The 21,070-nt window shown below is 40.1% G+C and overlaps 1 protein-coding gene across 2 annotated transcripts in view; it reads right to left on the bottom strand.

The window, feature by feature from the left end:
- Positions 1-6,316: 6,316 nt before the first annotated feature.
- GRAMD2B (GRAM domain containing 2B) overlaps positions 6,317-21,070 on the bottom strand; it is a 34,901-nt gene continuing 20,147 nt past the window's right edge. For both annotated transcript variants that reach the window (XM_052775795.1, XM_052775796.1), the window contains exons 6-14: positions 18,503-18,598; positions 17,419-17,490; positions 17,218-17,298; positions 16,405-16,516; positions 14,521-14,643; positions 14,252-14,339; positions 13,709-13,810; positions 11,224-11,317; positions 6,317-7,625 (exon numbers count right to left, since the gene is read on the bottom strand). In XM_052775795.1, the coding sequence (XP_052631755.1) occupies positions 7,584-7,625; positions 11,224-11,317; positions 13,709-13,810; positions 14,252-14,339; positions 14,521-14,643; positions 16,405-16,516; positions 17,218-17,298; positions 17,419-17,490; positions 18,503-18,598 (810 nt within the window). In that variant the 3' untranslated portion in view covers positions 6,317-7,583. The remainder of the gene's footprint in view (positions 7,626-11,223; positions 11,318-13,708; positions 13,811-14,251; positions 14,340-14,520; positions 14,644-16,404; positions 16,517-17,217; positions 17,299-17,418; positions 17,491-18,502; positions 18,599-21,070) is intronic.

Below are 21,070 nucleotides of genomic sequence, written 5' to 3'. Positions count from 1 at the left end.
GAACCACATTTTTTCACCAAATGCAGAAACATAAATGGAATTTCTAGTATTAGTTTAAAGAGCTTATTATAGACATTAAAACAGACCCAGGATTTGATGGCTCTGCTTCTTATAGCAGAGCAGAGCTGATTCATGAAAAAGAAGTGCATGGGAAAAGAAAACTGGTGAGCAGAGAAGGTAAGAAATGAGGGAGATGATTTCTATTTGGTGTTGGTGCCTGGAGACTAATTTCACTATCTAAAACAAGAAGGAAATAATCCAATGAAGTGTGTCAGCATATAGCCTTGCTTTTGCAGGAGAAAAATGAATATTGCACTTAGCTTACAGTCCATATTATCCTGCTGCGTATTTGCTATGACAGACATGCTTCCAACTTTGACATTAAAGGCTGTTGCAACTTTAAAAAAAAAATTTATTTCCATAGGTTGGAAATAGTAATACAGGTCTGATTGTGCTAGATAACTCTATCTGCTTCCTGAGGGAACACAAACCAAAAAAACCCCAACCACAGGACAAATACATTGTTCTTTGATAATACTCCATTGCCATATATTAAGAGTAGTTTTCTCTGATGCTTACAGTTGAGGAGTGCAACCAGAGTTGTGTGGAAGCCTAAGTTATCACTGCTGACGCATTTGGTCCATCTCACTCATCTGTGCCCATGGCTCCTTGGGGAAGCACAGAGGTACAGGGCAGGTGTACAGAGAAATCGCCTCAGAATATTCTTGCAGTTTCTAATGTTGTTTCACTTTGCGTGGAATAAAATTACAGAAAATGATAGAGGGGAAAAGTAGTAATGACAGCAAAAATCCTAAAATACTATTATTTCAGGCATTGCTCAACAGGCCTGTCTTTGATACTAGGCTGTCTTACAGACCCTTCTTCACATCTCTGGTGAAAAATTAACTATTTTTGGATGGGTTACTATTTAGCAGATCAGCTTTTGGATCCGGGTTACATCCGGTAGCACAAGAAGGGAAATGGAGGCAGAGGATGGGCTATAAGCAGAAGGAGAGAGTAACTAAGTTATGGGAGCTCCCAACAACCAGCTCCAAGCAGCCTCATTTCTTTAGTCCTAACCCTAATCCACCTCTTGTGCTTTCATTAGTTCAATTAGACCCCAAACCACAAATTGTTTTTCATGGGAGGAGTTACTGTGACAGTCAAAGTGTGATTTCAGAACCAGAAATGTATAAAGGGACTTGTAAGAGAAGTGTGGAAGATGTGTAACCACAATCAACAAGTTTGTCTTTCAGCTCTACAACCATCTTCCTTACAGCCATTATCATTGATCAGAGTCTTTAGAAGGCTAAGCGTTTCCAAATCAGCTAATGTAGATATTTTTCTTTCCATGTGTGTTGTTAGTGGCATTGCTTGGAACTGTTTTGGCAGAAAACATAGGACTTCTCTTTACACTAGTATCATAAGCCAGTGTCATAAAGCGTTTATTTTTCACGATTCACCTGTGAGAGAAGGTTCATGGTTCATTACATAGTTGTGGAAACAGCTGTTAGCACAAGCTGACTTTCTTCCGACCTTGTCCTTGCTCCAGAATGCAGCTACGTGTGCATATTCCTACAATACCAAGCTGTAAGTGCGGGAAGGATTCAGAGCTGCCCTGTGTGCCAAGTCCAGCATGTAAGGTTATAATTAAGTTACTCATTACCTTTTCTTCTGGGAAGGAGCCCTTATCTAGCTATCTGTAGATAGTGGGAAGAGCAGGTTTTTAATTTTGTACTTGACAGCACATTGGCATGATTTTCCTTTAATCTCCTGCTAAGCACTGCTAAAATGCGTAGTCAGTGGAAAATTACCTTATCAATGCCATTAAGTGAGAACAGCAGTTGAAGAGGCCTTTATTGTACAGTCCAAACTACCTGCATTGCCAAAGACTAATAAATCCTTGTTATGAAGCTTAATATAGAACGTCACACCTCCAGAATAGGATGCAGTTACTATATCATCATGCATCCTGACATGAGCTTGCTGTTTGTTATGTAAAGCCTGGGAAAAGATCTCTTTTCAACTTCAAGAATGTAATGAACTTTTAAGGAGTATCCAAATGAACTCAGTACAGAAACTGGCAAGGCAAGAAGGTCACATACACAATAACATACACTGGCACAGGTTCCACACACAATGGACCAAAGCAAAAAACAAATGGGGATATGGGGGGAAGAGCTATCTAGACCAAATTCATAGAGGCTGGCAGCTAGGAAGCCTAGTCAGTATGAAATGCGTATGGAGGGCAATAATTTCTAGGACACTTTCTTCAGGGAGCCAATTTCCAAGTTTTTTTGGCACACATGTCTACTTAGTAAACAGACATCCAACTCAGGGTGGTTACTCCTTCCACCAACAGTTACAATCTTAGAAAGGTGTTTGGACCTCCCAGGAGAGGGAAGATTTTTGGCAAAAATACTGCCCATTGTGGGGAAAAAAGGTGAAGTGATTCATGCAAAGCATTTGTAACTTCAATAGGGGGTAGCTGGAATATTCTTATACTTTTTGTATTGGAAACACAAGCTCAGGGAAGGCTTCGCTAACATATGATTGCCTTGGATTCCCGCTTGAAGTCTGCTTGCTAAGATGCTGCAGCCTGACCACTTGTTTGTAAATTATAATAGAGATGATACCAGGTACGGAAGAAAGACAAAAGCTGCTGATTATTATACCAATCCTGCTGAATCCTCTCAGAGCACTTTTCTAATCAGTTCCTTCTTGGGATCATCCCCTTTGAGGGCCCTACCAGTAGCAGGTGTAGACAAGGGCTCCTAACCACAGTGCACTAAGGATGAAAGCCTAGGCACCCAAGTCATTTTAGGTTTAATCTAAGCTGAGTAGGCACAGTATCACTGTGTGCATGTGTTTGACTAAATGGAAACTTGAGGGTCAGTAGAAGCCACCAGGAGGAAAACCAGAAGGTCTATAAAACAACTATGTATGTATCAGTGAAATGCCTATACTTTGGACAGGAATAGTTACACACATCATAACATTGTGTGAAGCTCAGGGAATAAATTCTCATTAGTGCTGCTGAGTTAGCGCATATAGTGTACATTGTTTTATTACATGCATTTCACTGATTTTTTGTTGAAATCCAGGAAGGCTACTGATAAACAGGAAATAAGAGACAATTAAATTAAATTTACTGGCATATATTTTGTTGTGGCTGTTTGCTGAACAACAGGCCATCATGAAACTCTACAATTATAAAATTGTATTACACTGATTTTATAACCCAGGAAAGCAAAAAAAATCCATCCCTTTTATAAAGTCTCATTACATGTAACCATGTTTAGCAGAAAGCTCCACTGGGTTCAAACCATAAACCTAGAAGTGTCAGTAAATGAGATTAGTCAATTTTCCCTCTTGAGCAAATTTGCCTGTCAGATAGTCTCACCAGGCAAACTGAAAGCAGGTGCTGGCAAAATCCTTTCAAATGACATTATTCCTCTGCTGTTTACAGAAGCATACACACAGGCACTGAGCACAAAAGGAACTGTTTTCTCAGTTTTCTGTCTAAATAGCCAGCTTTTTCATGATCTTCATTGCATGTCACACGTGCTCTGTAAATGCAAAAACTCCTATGTTCTTGGGAACCTCACTAGCAGCTGCAGCTGAACCAGCTGAGCAATAGCCTGCAAAGGTCTAGATAACACCAACCTGGAGATTTATTTAGCGTTTGTCAGCTAACTATTAGGTGGAAGCTTGGAAATGGAAGTGTGGGCATAGCAGTAAGCTGAGAGCATTGCTACAGACCTGCATGAAGGTTCAGGTGAAAGCAGTGATAGTACTAAATTCAAACTCAAACACACAAAATTGTTCATCTTTTCTGCAAATGCTAATGGGAGTTACTACCTTTCATGTTCTGCTGAGAGGGGGCTTTATAATATTTCCCCTTCTTAGAGTGCTAGCTGCATCCTTTGCACCCACAGTGTCACAAACTTGATACCCCTCAGCAAAAGCCAGTTCAGGCAACTAATTTGTCAGAAAACTAATTCAACAATGCCTCAACCCAACCCACATCTCCAAATCCACATTACTTTCCTCATTTCTGCTATCTGTGAAAATGCACAAGAAAGTTAACAACTGGGAATATGGAAGAGGGGAGAAACAGAAAGGAGGACTCTTCCTCTTGATGGCAGCCTGAAGATAGATGAATTCCAAAACATCAGAAAATCATGCCTATAATATACTCCCATGTTTCTCCCCACTGCCCCGCGCCCAGTCACTATTAGCTATTTGGTACACGTTCATAACAGTGAGGTGGAGAAAAACACTTTAAATTAGTCTTGCCAGGCCAGGATGTAAGGAGTCCACTTGCTGCACATAGGCAGAATCTACGGGCAAAAACCAGGTCTTGTCTATGGCTCCTACCCACAACTACAAAAGTGTCTTGGGAGTTTCCTCAAAATTCATTTTCCGAGAAAGAAAATCAAGCATCTGTTTGTTTGGTTTTTTTCCCTTAGAATAAGCGCTCACATAACTGAAGAAGGTTGGGCTAAGACTGTTAAGAAAAAATAATTGGGTCACCAATTACAACTAGGGAAAACACTAGTGATGTGCCCCTGTTGCCTTCCATACATCTGCAGCTTCAAAGTGTCTTGCCAGAACCTGGTACTACTACTAGGTCCTTCATGGCTGGTGGAACCCAGTTGTTATTCCAGCCTCTATGCTGTGAGGGACAACAGACAGAAAAAATTGGAAAAACAAAGCCAAAAGAGTAAGAAAATTGGCTTTTAAAATCAGATTTCCAGGCAGCCTATGCAGCAAAGTATAAGTGATTATTATTAACACTGTGCGCTAAACACACGGTGTAGATTTCCGACTTCCCTGAAGTCGCACATCTTTCCCACCTATTTCTGCAAACTAGCACTTCACCTTTGCCAAACAGCAAAAACCCCTCCTCGCAGCCTTTGTTTGCGCTACCTACCACAGATGCTGGGAGGAGAAGCCCCCTTACTCTTTGCCTGACTCTCACTCTCGCAGGAAGCAGCTTTTACTTGCTCATCACTGCTGTTGGTACTTCCCTCCCAAACAGGATCGGGGCAAACCCCTCCCCCTCAGTCATAAAATTGAATCACAGGACTGAAACCACTCCGTGCACACTTCTAAACTTTGCCCCCACAGGGTCTTGCATGCACTCTGTCGCCCAGTTTGGAAGTACCGCAGTACTACACAGTGCCCAACTGCGCACTGACTTCCGAACAGTACAACATCCTTGAGACATCCTCCTCCCTCTAGGAAAAGGAGGAATGAAGGTACCAGCTGAAGAGCAGAGAAGAGGTGGCCACACTGACTTGCGTTAGTGAGCTGATGTGGCCACAGAGTCACAAGCACTAAGCACCAGTTCTTTCTTTGGAGTGTAATTTGCTTCTCCTCCGTTTGAAAGACACTGTTACACCTTTGTTCAGACTCACCTCCCCTGGCATGCTGCCACAATGGGCTAACCACCTCTGATTACTCATTCACTGTGGTAATTATTTTGTTTGCTTATGGCTAATGATAAGGGGTGAGCCTGCCTGCTTTACGTAAGGCACGTGCTAAATACTATCTCTCTCCCCTTGTTTTCCTATAGCAAAGCACATCCTTGCTGATGTAATGGAGTAACAGTAACTCCGTTCAGCTGCTGGATATAATCAAGTTTCCTTGATAAAGGTGACCTGTGGCATCAATTTTTAAACCATAAACAGACCTACAGACTTCTGTTACTGATACAGAATTAAAAGGGAGGGAAGTAGAAAAGAAGGGAGACTATGAGGTCAGAGTCCAAAACATCGCATAAGCTGCGTAACTGGAAGAAGAGAGTAGGGAAAAGGACGGAAAAAGAAGAAAAAAATAACTTCTATAGTTTTCTTGTGAAACTAAGTATTCCAATAAATCTCATGATAGCTGAGGAAGGAAAGGCAGAGGCTGCAATGGGGAGAACAGTCAAATCTCAGATTTCTGACAGACCATGCTCAGATGGAATCTTAAGCCAGGCAGACACATTACAGAGCACAAAGGGCTCTCTAAGCTGCCTCGACATTATGGTACTCATCCAATATCCACTTGAGAAAACTATTAAAATTTCCTCAGACCTCTGGGGGACAAATTTGCTCCTACTGTTCTGTCACTGCAGTCTGGAAAGACCTTGAGTACAGCTGAGTAGGAGGAAGCACATCAGCAGGATGCAGTTCTAACCCTTTGCGTTGGGTACTGGGTTTTGCACAAACTTTGTGCTGTGAGGTATGAGCCTCATGAACATGAGTAATGTGTTTGACTAAAACTGATGGATGGAATTGAGTTCATCCAAATTATAGTACAGAGTTGCTTGTTTTAAAAAAGTTTATTTAAATAAAGTAGGTACATTTCACAGAAATGGTTATAAAATGCATAGCATATTATAAACAATACTGTTACTTTAAAGAACTAGTTGTTATTATCCTAAATGCTGCTTTTTAAAAACTAACCAGCCTGCCTGGTGAATCACAAAGCTAAAAATCCCCAGTTATCCCATCTTAGGCACTGTGAAAAAAAATAGCATGATATAACAAAGCAGGTGTCCACTTTTTCATTCACTCTACTGATTGTTTGTATTGCTGCATCATTAATTCGCCAGTTCCTATTATGTGGAAATATCTGGTCCCTGGAGTCACATACCAAGACTAGATTTCCATCAACTGGAATAGAAATTGCACTTGCTCAGCCAAACAAAACCCCATGCAACTCCAAGGAAAGCTGACTGAGGGTCTTCACACCAATTAACTTAATGGACAGAGACTGTATGTGTGAACAAAAAACCTAGCAGTTTTTCGAAGCTGTGCACACCCATACTGCTATGCACAAGCAACTTGATTCTAAGTCATCAAGTCCATACGTATTTCAAGCTTGACTTCAATGGAAACTGAATGCCCAGTAGGAATAGACCTTACCGTCATCGGTGATGCAATGCCATAGAAAGGGGAACTGAGCCTTTTTTACAGCACTTGAGAACTGAGCACACCTTGAACATTCAGAACTTCACATAATCAAATCCAGAGGTGTCTATTTTCTGATCTTTGGGATGCCAGGGCACAAAGAAGTAAAAATGAAGAGCACAGCACCGATCATAACCACAGCTGAGACAGATACCAGCTCATTCACACAACACTTCAGCACATGAGTCATGACTGAAATTCTTCCCATTTATGCTTCTATGACAATAGGCAGAAAGCAAATGCTGAGGTAAAAGGAGATGCACCAGGTTTGCACTGGTGTAAGCGAGTCTAGACTCAAGCAAGTTATAAAATCCATTAATTCACACACAATAGAGAAGAAAAAATCCCCTTATTTTCAAAACACACAGATACATGTAGATCAAAACATATATGTTTTCAAAACACATAGATATGTGTAGATCAAAACATATATTTTCAAGACATATAGATACATGCTCAAGAATAAACTGACTTTCTGCATTATGACATGAGCTTTACAGTAGTTTAAGCTTGGCTTGGACTGAAAATAAAGAAGCTTGAACTCTGACCAGCAGAGCTCCTTTGGAACCATTTGTCAAGAGAGAAGAATGAGGTCTGAAGCAGTCCAAGAACATCGACGTTTCATTCACCATCTTCAAGTAGTTTTTGTAAGTTGTTCTGTATCTTACAAAAAGAGAGAAAAATAACTGGGAGGCAGGAAGTATTATACTGCATTTAAAAAAAAAAAAAATCAAGACATACTCTTCAATATACTCTGTGTGCATGTTAATTGTCACAACTATTCATACCAATGGTAGTCATGTTAAATGCTTCCTGCACTAGAGTCAAATGAAACATCTGGATACAATCAGCCAGCTGCACACCTAGCTTTCATATTACAAGTATCTCCAGCAATTTCCTCCTCTCTCCTTCATTAGGAGTGAGAAAATAAGGTAGAAAAAACCCTAGGTCTAGAAAAGAAGGGACAAGAAACCCCATTATTTCGAACTTGATCAAAACCCAGGAAAAGCCTCAAACTTCAAAGTCACAGCTCTTACATTTAAGTGGATAATTCCAATAGTTTTGGAATGGCTTCAACTACATGGCTGGCTATGACGTGTGCAGCAAAATAAGGTCTTCTAACCACTAGCAGACATGTCCCATTTGCCAGATTTAGTGTACTGATTGTGGGTTATCTTCCCTTAGTTATACCGAAGGCAATGCCAGCCAGTCACATGCTCAAGGATGATTTGTACAGACCTATTCTACACAGCCTATTTATCCTCTTTTCATCTCCTTGCCCTTGAAAGCAGAGAGGGGGAAATACAGTGGGTCACATCCCCTAGCACACATTCTCTATATCTTAGTAACTAGCAGTCACTGGCTACAGAAGGTTTAGTCACAGCTACTTTCAGGCTTTAATTTGAGGAGCCATTGTACTTCCTGTTCAAGGATATTACTTCCTAGTCCTACCTCATGATTTCTAGCCCAGATGCACACCTTTTTCAAGAGGGGCATTTTGGGAAAAGGAAAACAGTAAGCGCCTAATTTTGTAAGAGTCACTTAACGCACACACAGGAATTTCCTTTTAACAAGCTACATTAGAGTAAGGGAATGAGTAACATCAGGCCACATTTTCCCTCCCCCAATGTAATGCCTTATCCTCTGATAGACATGGTGCATTTTAACAACCTGTTAAATACACTTAAATGCCAAAGCAAAATTCCGCTAAGCTATGGTAATTCCTTGGCTCCAAGTATAAAGTAGAGCTTGTAAAAATCACAAGGTCACACTGAAAAAGTCATTGTAACATACTCTTGCAGTAAACATTTTTTAACCTAGATAATTTCTGTGCTCTAGTTTACAATGCTGTGGTTGCACAAGAAGTAAGGGGAGAGACGACAAGTTACACTGGAACTTTTATGCTCCCTTTGCTGCTGAAGCCAGCTGCAGCCAATTACTAGCACTTTTCACTCAGGCACATGAAACAGTTCAGCAACTGCCATCACTTTGCTCAGAGAACATAAAGCTATTACATTTCTACCAGTTTTGCAGTACAAGAGTAGGGTCAAACATCCTGTTCTAACCACTGCTCATCTAGAGTAGAGAGGACCAAGACGTTGCAATATGCAGCTACAGGCAATACTCATTTAGCTTGTATGCACAGCAGTTGATTGTGTCTTGAGTATTCGACAAATACAAGGTAAGACTTTAAGGGTCCAATCCTGTAGACAGTAACTGAAAAAAGCACATAACTTAAGACTCTAATTCAGGACAGAGGGTCACTTCTCTGGGAATAGCTGAATGATCTGACCATCCAGCTGCCTTTTAGTGTCTCTCCAAGCAGAGACTATATAAGGGAGTGGGAAAGTGCCTAGCCCTGCTGCAAAAAGGGCTGGCTGGCTTCCAAATGAAATGAAGCAACAGCTCCCATGAACCATCTTGGCCAGCCTGTCCCAGACAGCTGGAAAGCAGTAACCTCTTAAATGACCTGATTTGGCTAAAGATTGTATCTGGTAATCATCTGGTAAGCATTTTCCCCTTGTATTCATATCTTTATTATCCAGAGCACACAAAGGGGTTATGCTAACATTACTCTAGACTTCCAGAGCCAAGGGGGTGGAAATGGGGGGGGAGAAACCTCTTTTTGGTAGTCTTTGTAAAACCTATACCACAGAGGTAAAACCGGTATTATAAAATCCTAGCTTTACGCTGAGAAACTTGGTTTGGGAAAAAAAGGTGTTAAAAAACCTTGGCATGCAGTCAGTTTTAGAAACAGAGGCAAAAATATCCCATGTGACTTCAGCACATAGGAATTCAAGTAACTTTTGTTTTTGCTCCACTAATACTTTTTTCCACGCTTGGACAGTGTATGTGTTCCCAACACAGTAACATTTCATACACCTGTACTGGGTACAGTTGTCAGGGTTTGGGGGCAGCAGTGGGACAGGGGGCTGCAGGGGCAGCTGCTGTGGGAAGAGGCCAGGGCTGCCCTGTGTTGGACTGCAGCCTTCAATGGACCCACTGCAGGGCACAGCTGAGTCCCTCAGCCAAGATGGTGGTGGAGCCTCTGGGAGAGTGGTGTTTTTTCCCTTTATTAAATACAGAGACAGAAGGAGAGTAAATGGATGAGAAACAGCAGAAGGAACACCAAAGTCTGAGAAGGAAGGGGAAGAGGTGTTCCATGGCAGAGAAGATGTCCATGCTGCAGCCCACAGAGAACCCAGGCCAGCGCAGGCAGCTATTTCCTGAAGAACTGGAGCCCCTGGAAGAGCAAACACTGCAGCAGGGGGAAAATGGGGGAAGAAAGGAGCAGCAGAGAGAAAGTTGTTATGTAGAGATTGTAACCCCCCACCAGCCCCACTTGGGGGGTAGGGAGTGGGGAGCAAAGGAGTGAAGTTGAGCCTGGGGCAGGGGGGAGGAAAGGTGGTGTTCTATCATTTGTCCTTGTTCCTCACTACCCAAATCTACATTAACTGGTACTACATTAAATTGATTTTCCCCAAGTCAAGTTTGTTTTGCCTGCAATGGTAACTGGTAAGCGATCTCCCTGCCTTTACCTTGACACACAAGCTTTCTCATCCTATTTTCTCCCCCTGCCCTGCTAGGAAAGGGGAGTGAGAGAGCAGCTGGGTGGGCATCTGACTGCTGGCCAAGGTTAGCCCACCACAACACCTGAAGTGGAAATAAGGTCTGCACAACCACTCTTGTTTTGCATCGGTTTCCAATTTAAGTCAGCAAGTGCATTTAGTTTTGCAATTAGAGGATGGTAAAAAGTAAAGGTTGGGTATTGGGAATTAGACAACTGGTGCAGTAGCATTTCATTTGAGTTATTGAAGTGAAACAGGCAGATTCCAGCCACTTCATAGTAGGAGGCTGACTACAGATGAAAGTCAGCATCATTTTTCTTAATCAAAACCCAAAACTGAAAGAAAAACCCCAGATGGAAAAGTTCATCAAATAGTAATAAAGATTAAGTTCAGAATCCTTAGCTTTGATGGACAAAAAAAAAATTGAGATCATTACATGCAGTAATCACCCCTGAAGTATCCAGTTTATTGGTATTCCTAGTTGTAAGCCTCTGCAAGGCAAAACTTTTACTCATAACAATGCTTGTACTGGGGCTAATTTATAGCCCAAAAATTCCTTTGTCTAGGAAAACCTGCCAGCTTCTGGTATCAAATCTGGGGGTAACTTGGCACTTTTCAAAATAACAGACTATAGAAATTCAGCAAGAACCTGATTAGTGTATCAGCATTTGCACCATATCATAGGAAGTTACCTTTTCCAATTTTATAAGATTAGCAGTTAACTCATCACAAAGGGCATCAGCATTAATTTGCAGATGAGATCCCAAACCTTGGCGCACTGTACGTCTGTCAAACAGAACGAAGAAGTAAGTGTGGCAGAAGCAAAAAAGAGGAAAACAGAACTGAGAGATAAATGTAGAAGAAAATACAGTGGCAACATTGTGAACTGTACTTGTTTACAGAAACAAAGAGCTAAGTCACTTCTGCACTCTTGACTACATTCTTTATGTGGTCTCATTCTCCAGAAGTTTGGATAGAAAACTTTACAGCTATTTGCACTGGAAATAAATTGAAAGCTGCTTAAGTTCCATGTCCTGTGACTTGGAGGAAATCAAAAAGCCCAACCCCTTGACACTGTCGAAGTGTACATTAGATCATCCTGGATCTTGTACTTTTTGGGATCAGAGCAACAGAAAACAAGACTTTCTTGTGTAAGAGTGCTTCAGAAGAGGGACACAGTGTCCTGCTAAGAAAAACGTGCCAGAAGTGGTGTCCTGGTTTCAGCTGGGATAGAGTTAACTGTCTTCCTAGTAGCTGGTACAGTGCTATGTTTTGAGTTCAGTATGTGAAGAATGTTGATAACACTGATGTTTTCAGTTGTTGCTCAGTAGTGTTTAGACTAATGTCAAGGATTTTTCAGCTTCTCATGCCCAGCCAGTGAGAAAGCTGGAGGGGCACAAGAAGTTGGCACAGGACACAGCCAGGGCACCTGACCCAAACTGGCCAACGGTGTATTCCATACCATGTGACGTCCCATCCAGTTTAGGAACGGGGAAGTGGAGGGGGGCAGGGATTCACCGCTCGGGGACTGGCTGGGTGTCGGTCGGCGGGTGGTGAGCAATTGCACTGTGCATCATTTGTACATTCCAATCCTTTCATTATTGCTGTTGTCATTTTATTAGTGTTATCATTATCATTATTAGTTTCTTCTTTTCTGTTCTATTAAACCGTTCTTATCTCAACCCACGGGTTTTGCTTCTTTTCCCGATTTTCTCCCCCATCCCACTGAGTGGGGGGGAGTGAGTGAGCGGCTGCGTGGTGTTTAGTTGCTGGCTGGGGTTAAACCACGACAAGTGGGAAAATGGCTTTTGACATTGCCTACTATTAGAGGTAGGTTTACCCCTCTCCTTGCATTATTGGTAAAATATAAATGCAAGCCTGTTTAAGATAAAGAACCATTTTCTTCCTATTTGTTTTTTATCAAGAACCTAGCTCTGTCTTCTGACACATGTATACAAGTCCTACTGCTTTCCACAGAAGACAGCTGAGAGCAGTTGCATCCTAAGCAGCACCATCATTGTTCAATATGACAAGTGCATTGTCAGAGTGACCTGTTTGTCATGCATGGGTCAAAGAAAGCTGAATTAACAAGCACACTTATTCAAGAGGTTGCTACAGGTTTGAAACACTTTGCAGACAGTTCCACCCAGCCTTGGTACGGCTCTGTCTTGAATTTTATTTTCCCCCTCTGTTTTTCAGGTGGTGCTTCTCCAGCTGTCAGCATTCCTACTCATGCTGCACGTGGCACAGGTTTTGCACTCAGATTTACAAATTACTTTCGAAGCCATGTTTTTCAGAGCAGCCCGGAAAGAAGGAAGTTATAAGAAGGGGAGAAGAGTTAATGCAAAATTTAATGCTGAGTAAACTGATAGAGTATTCTCAGCAGTATCCAGCCAACTGCCTTCTGTCCTAAAAGAGGAGCAGGAAGCTGATACAACTTACAGTGGCATACTGCTGTGGCGTATGCCCCTGCACTGCCTCTCCATTTGATATTTGAGCATTTCCTATCCACACAACATGGAGATTTAAAAAAAAAAAAAAAAAAAAGCAAGGGCAGATGACATCCACAACTCTAGCTACAGAATGGGAGTATCTATGGAACTATGGCCCCTTTCCCTATTTCCTCTTCAAATACACAAAGAACATTCCCTTGGTGTGTTTGGATTTTTTTGTTGTTGTTTGGTTTGGTTTTGTGGTTTATTTTATTTTATTTTTATTTTAGCAAGACAGGATGTCAGTTTCTAAAGAGAATATAGGCAGCCCAAAGCTTTAGAAAACATTATACAAACAAGTCAGATGTGTTAGCCCAAAGATAATGAAGTACCTTCTGTAATCTTAGGCTAATCAAATGACATTAAACTGAAGACAGAAGTTATACCTTTTCCACAGAATCATTGCTCTGGAAAGGAGCTGCTCACTTCAACAGTTTACACTGAAGTTACTCACAGCAATCTGAAACATTGTCAAGGCAGTAGTACACCACGATATATCACATCTGTACTAAAAGTCTTAAACAGAAAGCTGTGAGATGAGGCTAGTACAGATACAAGAACTACAGGACACTAAAGTATCACAAGGGCACTACAGTATCATAGTGGTTTCTGAAGAAAATAGATGAACATGACAGAAACTGGAAAAAGATTTTAAACCCCCCAAATTTTAAAGTGTGTATCTTACTCCTTAATATGTGAATCAAAGGATGTGATGGAAATAAGACGTTCCTCCAGGACACTGATTTTATATCTCATGTAGAAGGTAGAAAATATTAATACACAAACACTGTAAGAGAGAAAAAATAAGGTACATCAGTTAATGGAAACTTTAGAGGTACCTGACAAATTTAATGTTAAAAACCATTTAAATTGTTACTTTTACATGTTGAATAATAAAGGTATCATTCTTAGAAGCACCTCGGGAATACCCATCAGTGGCATTCAGACAATTATGAAAGCAATACTCAAGGCTGAGATTAAGTGACATAAAATGAACTTGCAAGCAGTTAAACTCTTTTAACATTTCCTGAACCAGAAGATCCTTTGCTTTTAAAAGTAAAAGGCCTGTTAAGTAAGCCTGCCCCAGCATTTCTACTTCTGAAAAGTATAAAGGCCATGCTTCCCAATAACTTCCTTTTTTTCCAAGTGAAGCTTAGATTATATTAGTCTATGTAAACATAAGAAAATCCTCCTATTTTGACAATCTTAGTATTAATTGCTAACTTACAGAACTGCGTAAAATATAAGTATGTGGTTCAGAGATAAGAGCTTCTGGGACTTCACTTTGTGGAAGAACCTGAAGGCTTCAGAATGGTCTGGGAGGAAAAGAACCAAGTGTTACTTGTATCAAAGCAGACCACGGCATACAGTGTTTTGAAGCATGCAACAGGTAATACAAGAGGAATAAACAAGAAAGATATTCCAAATTATGTGAACCAGCATAACTATGCAAACTTATCTCAACTAATTCCAGCTGAATATCTGCCCTTAACTTACCATTTCGCGGACTGTTTCGGGCTTTTCCGTCAGGTCCACGTTTACTGGGTGCATCTGAACGGACAGACTTTGCCTCAGTCTTGGAAACTTTTAGGTGAGTCTGCGTCTCAACAACATGATAATCTGTCAAAAGTAGGATTTTTAATAAAGCTGAAATATGAAGTTGAAGGAAGCTATTAGTATCTTAAGTTAGTCAAGGAGCAGGGGAAGAGGAGGATTTTAAAAGGTGCATTTCTGGACTTGGATAGAAAGCAGCAGGGTTCAGTAGCCTTAAAACAGTTTACATAGTAATTCCACATCATTGCAAAATATAAATAAGCACCTGGACTGGAAGAGGATCATGTACGCTGCATTTACATTTCCAGATCCTTTGAAAGATGGCAACCTGTGCAAACTTTGAAGGTTATCACTGAATTTCCAGTCAGAAGATTATACAGACACAAAAGTCATCTCTCAAAAAGGACTGAATATGCTAGAGTAACGATTCCAAATGACTGTAATACCAACATCAAATGGAGATATTGCATTGTTACTTTAAAAAGGAGACTATAGCTCCCTTTCCTGACTGTTTTTTAAATGCAGACAATGTCTTGAAAGAGATGGGACAGAAAAATCCAGTCACACTCGGTTTTGTTCATGCTTTACTTTCATGCCCTGGACTGCTCTAATGATGCACAAGAAACAGAATCACAAGTGACAGATGTGCTCTCCCCCCACTCCTCAATTCTTTTTCCTAGTGTGATTCTTTAACTGGATATTGGTGTTTTGCTTGTGGAAAAAGAAAACGGAAAGGTTTGAAGTAGTTACTAGCCATAAGGAATTAAGACAGCAAGTTAAATCTTCATTCAGAAGCATTCATGTGGCAAGTGATGACACCACAATTTAGTTACTGCTTCACAAACACCACCAAACAATAAAAATACACAAATACACAGAGAGTAAATATCAAAGACCAATGAAAGCAAATAGTCCCAAATCATACCACTGAACAAAAGACACACAGCAAAAAAGAAAAGTTAATTAAAACTACCATGACAGAAAACTGCTATAAAAAAAATTGTAGTGTTTCATTTGAAAGTAATGGTAAATGTTTCTTATTATACAATTTTTTTTATAGTCAAGATGGAACCCAGAGTAGTAACAGCATAACATATTAATATGTTAATATATATTAATTGTACAGCAGAATAATACCCTAGGTTTTGCTAATAACATTCAGCATGTGCTACATAAAACAAGTTCTGCTGTAGCTATGGACTTATATGCAGTGAGTTTCTACACAGCATTCCTGCTAATTAGGTGAAGAACTTGAGGCATACGAGATTACAAACAGCAGTGTTAAGAAGGAACAACTTTGGACAGTATCTTCAAGTGTCTTAACTGCAAAGAATAAAATGAGGATTTAAAAAACAAACCCACAAAAACACATGTCAAAAATAACTTTTTTTAATGAGCAAAAGCCACCATGGTACAGAACGTTATTTGTATAGATTAGAAGTTGTTACATTGTGACTTGAACTACTTTAGAATAGAGGTTTTTATTTGTTTTTCTTTTTTTTTTTTTTTAAAGGAGGAACATCTCCTACATTGTATCTCTGCTACCATAACTGATGGGGCATGCAGGGAGCAGATAGTGTACAGATAAGCAACTGGAGGCAGTTGTGACAAATCAGCTCCGCTGCTGACCAAGTCATTGCCTGAGTCTGAATTGCAGAGGGATATAATAATGGAAATGCAGCTATTATGGTTTTTAAGGTCTTCCTCAAAGCCACATAATTCTCCAGGACTGTGGAGAATGGAGATTCCACATCAGAAGGGGATTACAGAAGCAAAACTAAGAGCGAAGCCATTCTTATTTTCTTGGGGCCCCAAGACCTCACTCACCTTGGAAGCATTCCAGCTCTGGGGTCTGTGAGCCTGTGCTGCTGGACTCTTCCATCTCTTGTCTCCGCTGCTGCACTATTCCATCTAGATCAGAATAGTCTTCATTGAAATCCTGATGGGGAGAAAGAGTCACAAGAAAGCTCAGCCCTGTTCTAAATCTAAACAGCCTTATTTCCTCTGACCTCTGTCTAGAAACTGAACCAACAATTACAGATTTAAAACTGTTTAATTAGGAACAATCTCTGATATAAAGATGTTGAGATCAAGTTAGCAAAATAAGCCCCATACAATCATCAGAATTCAAGCCTCATCCCTGCCTTTGTTTAAGTGAAGAGATTAAGTCTGTGTGCAAAAGAAAAACTGTTAAGTTAAACCGAGAAGTCCAGGACAGGCATTACTAGAATTAGACTCTGGTCATCACATGTGGTTACACAACTCTTTCAGATGTCTGAACCAGCTCAGAGAGGAAAGATTGCAACTAGAAACACTTCAAAAAGTGTTCATGGCAGAGGAATAAGCAACTTTAAGTCAGTACAGAGCACTATGAAACGTGACTGCTAAAGAAAGATACATAGAGCGTACAGACCTTGGAATATATCCAAAGCATATGCATGTATGTATACTGCATGTGATCAGATCAAATTACACCTACACTAATCATTTCCACTGCTTCCTAACGTTAAAAAAAAAACTCATGGAAGTTTTAGAAACAGATGTCATGATTTCCTTCAGTTTCCCTTCCTCAGACTTTGTAAGTAGTACTTGCAATGAAAGGTGCTATGCAACAAAAGAACAAACATCTAAGTCATTTACCAAGGGCAGAGTTGTAGGACGATCAGCCCTGAAGCTATTTTCTGCAGAAGAGGGATTTGGACTGTTGCCCATGCTTGTATCCTGAAAAAAGCAGCAGTGTTAACGAGGAACACACTCAGAAACTACCTACCATTTAAATGCAGAAAAATAGTAATAATGAACACAAAGCTACAAACCATCTTCACTCCTGTTAGTACTTACCTCAAGATGCCTACAGATAGATTTTAATAGCTTGTAGGTGGTATCTCTGGAGAGTAAGGAGACAAACATGTACTGAAAAACAAAAGTTCCAAAACTGTTTGAGAAAAGGCATACAAGCTTCCTTTGATCTAAATAAAACTGATAGATCGTTTTTCTGATAAAGTAACTATTTTCAAGAACTTTGGTAGAGCAGGAAGAATCTCCACTCCTTGTAAGCCTATGACCAGAGGTTAATCACAAGGAACAGAGAACGGGCACATAAAAGTTACCATGCTCTGCTGCAGGAACCAGAGCATAATCCAGATCTGTTCTTTTTTTAAAAAGAGTTTGCATACTATGTTTTGCATACCCCTTCAAAAACAAACAAACAACCCCAGCCCCCAAAAAACCACAACTCGTTTTTTGTACAGTCTCCTGCATCCACAAAATACTTGTGCAATAAAAATGGGCAGGTTCTAAAGCTGCTCTTAGGATGTTTTCTACTGATTGATGCAATTACTATTCCTGAGTATCACTGTAAGCAACTGTATTGCTGGTCGGGTAAGAGACCCAAGTAAATGAAAGAATACTATCAGAGCTGCCAACAAAGCAAGGTAACCCTCTGTGCATGCACTTCCTCACCCAGCTGTTTCAGTTCCCCCAGTACTACACAGCAGTCTTGGAGAATGGGGAATGATAGATTACAGAGAGCAGGTAGCAACCAGAGATTCTGTTTCTTATTTTCTCACCAAGTTCTACATAGCTTTGTTTACTGCAGATCCAAAGAAAAGACAGGTTATTACTAAGAGGGAAAAAAATGGTCCTTGCCTGTCACAAGAGAGGTGGCAGAAGAAGCTAGAATCATCCCCTAAGAAACCAGATCCTCCAGGGTCCTAAGCCTAAATGCCCACATGTGACCAATTCCTATAGCTGTTCAAGTGGCCACTTGGCACTTTCAAGAATCCCTCATATTACTGCCAATAAGTAGGGTGGGGGAAAAAAAGAAGGAGGAGGGAAAAAAAAAAAAAAAAAGAACAACAAGTAGAAAAAAAATGAGAAAGAAAGCAGGCAGAGTGCAATAGCTTTGCCCTCTACCAGTACCTACCCTATCTGTGACTGTTGCTATGATCAGAGCATTTGGCACAAGAAGGGCAGTTTTAGTTTTCTTCAAAAGTGTCACTGAGAGCACAGGTATACTAATCTGAAACAAGAACAATGTAGTGTTAGAGTCCCAATATAAGCATACAAATGTGCACACTCTTTCACAAGGAGCAACCCTATCAACTGTGATAAGCCAGACCTTCAATGTGCTTAATTTAAAGATTTCTCCATTATGTCCCCGCTTACTGATATTTCATATGGAACAGGTATGGTTTCAGATTATTACTATTTCTTAACTGCTTTTACTTCTGTTTTTATCAGATGCCAATCCAGGCTTTTGTATGTGTCTTCCTTTCCTGATCCCTTCTGGCTCTTACAAGACTACAGGCTTAGCTCACTGTAGATCCACAGAACAAACCAGTTTTAAAGCTCGGCTTCTTTGTTTTGAAACAAAACATTTCAGAACACATCAGACAACAGAAGCTTGTTGAAGAATGAACATAAGAGTCTTCTCACTGCTTACAGATCCTTTAATCTGCAACAAGCAGCTGAGTAAACAGTTTGTCCTTCAGTAATGTTGAAAGATCGAATACCCACACACCCACTGACTTAAACTCATTCCTGTGTGTGCCATCCAGACTGTCTACATTTACATTGAAAAGCTCTCAACTTTCCTTCCTGCTTTGTGTTTACATCCAACTCCATCAGCTTAATGCTTGCTAAGCTTCAGAGTATTTCACGTCAGATATTCTGTAAAGGCTCTTCCTGTAAACCCTGTATTACAAAGGACCAAATACCTGGTTTGACTTTTAGTTGAAAAGCCTAAAGCTTAGCGAGTGAGGCAAATATAGTAATCCTGGATACACATGACTAAGATACAGCTCCTCTTAAAAATGCCTTTGGCACACACTGTCACAACTACCTGAGAAATGTGGAAGCAAGATTAGAAGTGTTCAAAGATTGTTCAACAAGCGATTACAGCACTGAATTAAAAACACGTCAGCTCATAAGGAGAATGAATTTACTCTGTGCAGTTTCACAAAACCTTGTTAGCTTTTGTTCAGAACAAAAGTAATGAAATGAAAAATTGTTTCAGGTAACAAAACGTGTATTTGTGTATGTTAGTCTGGGTGCAGGATTGCTAACCACTGTTGAAGCATGGTTAGTCAAGTATCTGTTATTTAAGGGCTAGAAACTTGCTCTTCACTCAGTCCTTAGTTTCATTAAAAAAGTGTGGTAGCAGAAAAAAACACAAACCAACCCAAAGCATAAAATTTTAATTATTCTTAGTCCCAGGCCAGGCTCTAAGAATCTGTAAATCTGGTCATCATCTGTTGTATTGATTTTTTAACATGTAAACTCTTTTTGTCCTGCTTCAGAAGCCATGTCTTTTCAAAAATGGGTATTTAAACAGGTCTTCTACTATATCTTTTCTTCTTAAACTGGACATTATATCATTCCACAAAGGTTTTGCCACACTTTTCCAAATAGCTTTTTCTGGGAGTGGGGAGAAGGGAGCAGCTATGATGTGTGTTTGATAGAAAAACCCCAGAATCCTCAGGTAGTCTGGACAGAATCTGCATAACTTTAAAAAAACAAAACAAAACCAAAGCAGAAGATTTTTCAGCAGGAATCCTGCTAATAGTAAAGCTAAAAAAAAGGTGGTTTACAAGTTTTCCTATTGGTTCATTTCACCACAAAGAACTTTGAATTGGAGATGTTAATGGCATTCTACTGCATGCTATTTTGATGGATAACATTACTGTAATCAAGACTAAAGCGTACTTAAGTGGGATTAAGTACTTGCTTACTGTTAAATTAAAATGCACATTAGATTAAAATGGTAAAATCACTGCAAAGTACTTTATTTCTATCTGGAGTAACAGTTATTTCAATAAATGAGGTTTACCTGCAGGCAACTTGGAAAGCAACTAAATGCTTAAGATAATGCTTAGCTCCAGGAAAGACTCAAGGCCAATACATATATCCAGAACAGAACTACCTGGAAAGACAGTGATGTCTTTGAAAGCCTATTCAATCCTGCAGAAGCTATCTTTTATTTTTGAATATGCACAGTGTTTACACTGCAGACTCAATCTTCTGACTTGTACGGCTATTCCCTCCACCAAAGCTTTCAATAAAAAAAAAAAAACAAAACTGTGCAGGTAGAAGAATTCATGCTGAAAAATTTATTAGAATGTGTAGACCTGCTATTTCTGACAATAAAGCACTTCATCACTAAGCTTAAATTGTTTTCCAAGTTCTAAGCAGTAGAGGTTTTGTGTCTTGGAAACTTTGTCAGTGTGTCTGACTGCTAAGAATGTTCCTCTTCCTGTCAACCTTGATTTCCCCCCCCCCCCCCCCTTACATTATTTTTCATTATATCCCTGATTTTCCTGCTTTTTGTTGATGGTATTTCTAAAAACTTGTGCCTGCTGTATGTGACTGAACAAAGCTTTAAGTGTGTGTTGCAAGGGTAGGGGAAGACAGCTGGAAGTAAATGATCAGGCCTATCCCCTTCACTCTTAATTTTCCCCACAATGTTTTCTGAAACCAATGAATGATTTGGAAT

Source organism: Harpia harpyja, chromosome Z, assembly GCF_026419915.1.
Source record: "Harpia harpyja isolate bHarHar1 chromosome Z, bHarHar1 primary haplotype, whole genome shotgun sequence".
NCBI lineage: Eukaryota > Metazoa > Chordata > Aves > Accipitriformes > Accipitridae > Harpia > Harpia harpyja.
Note: the sequence above shows the minus strand (reverse complement) of the source record. Positions and strands in the feature narration are given on the sequence as shown.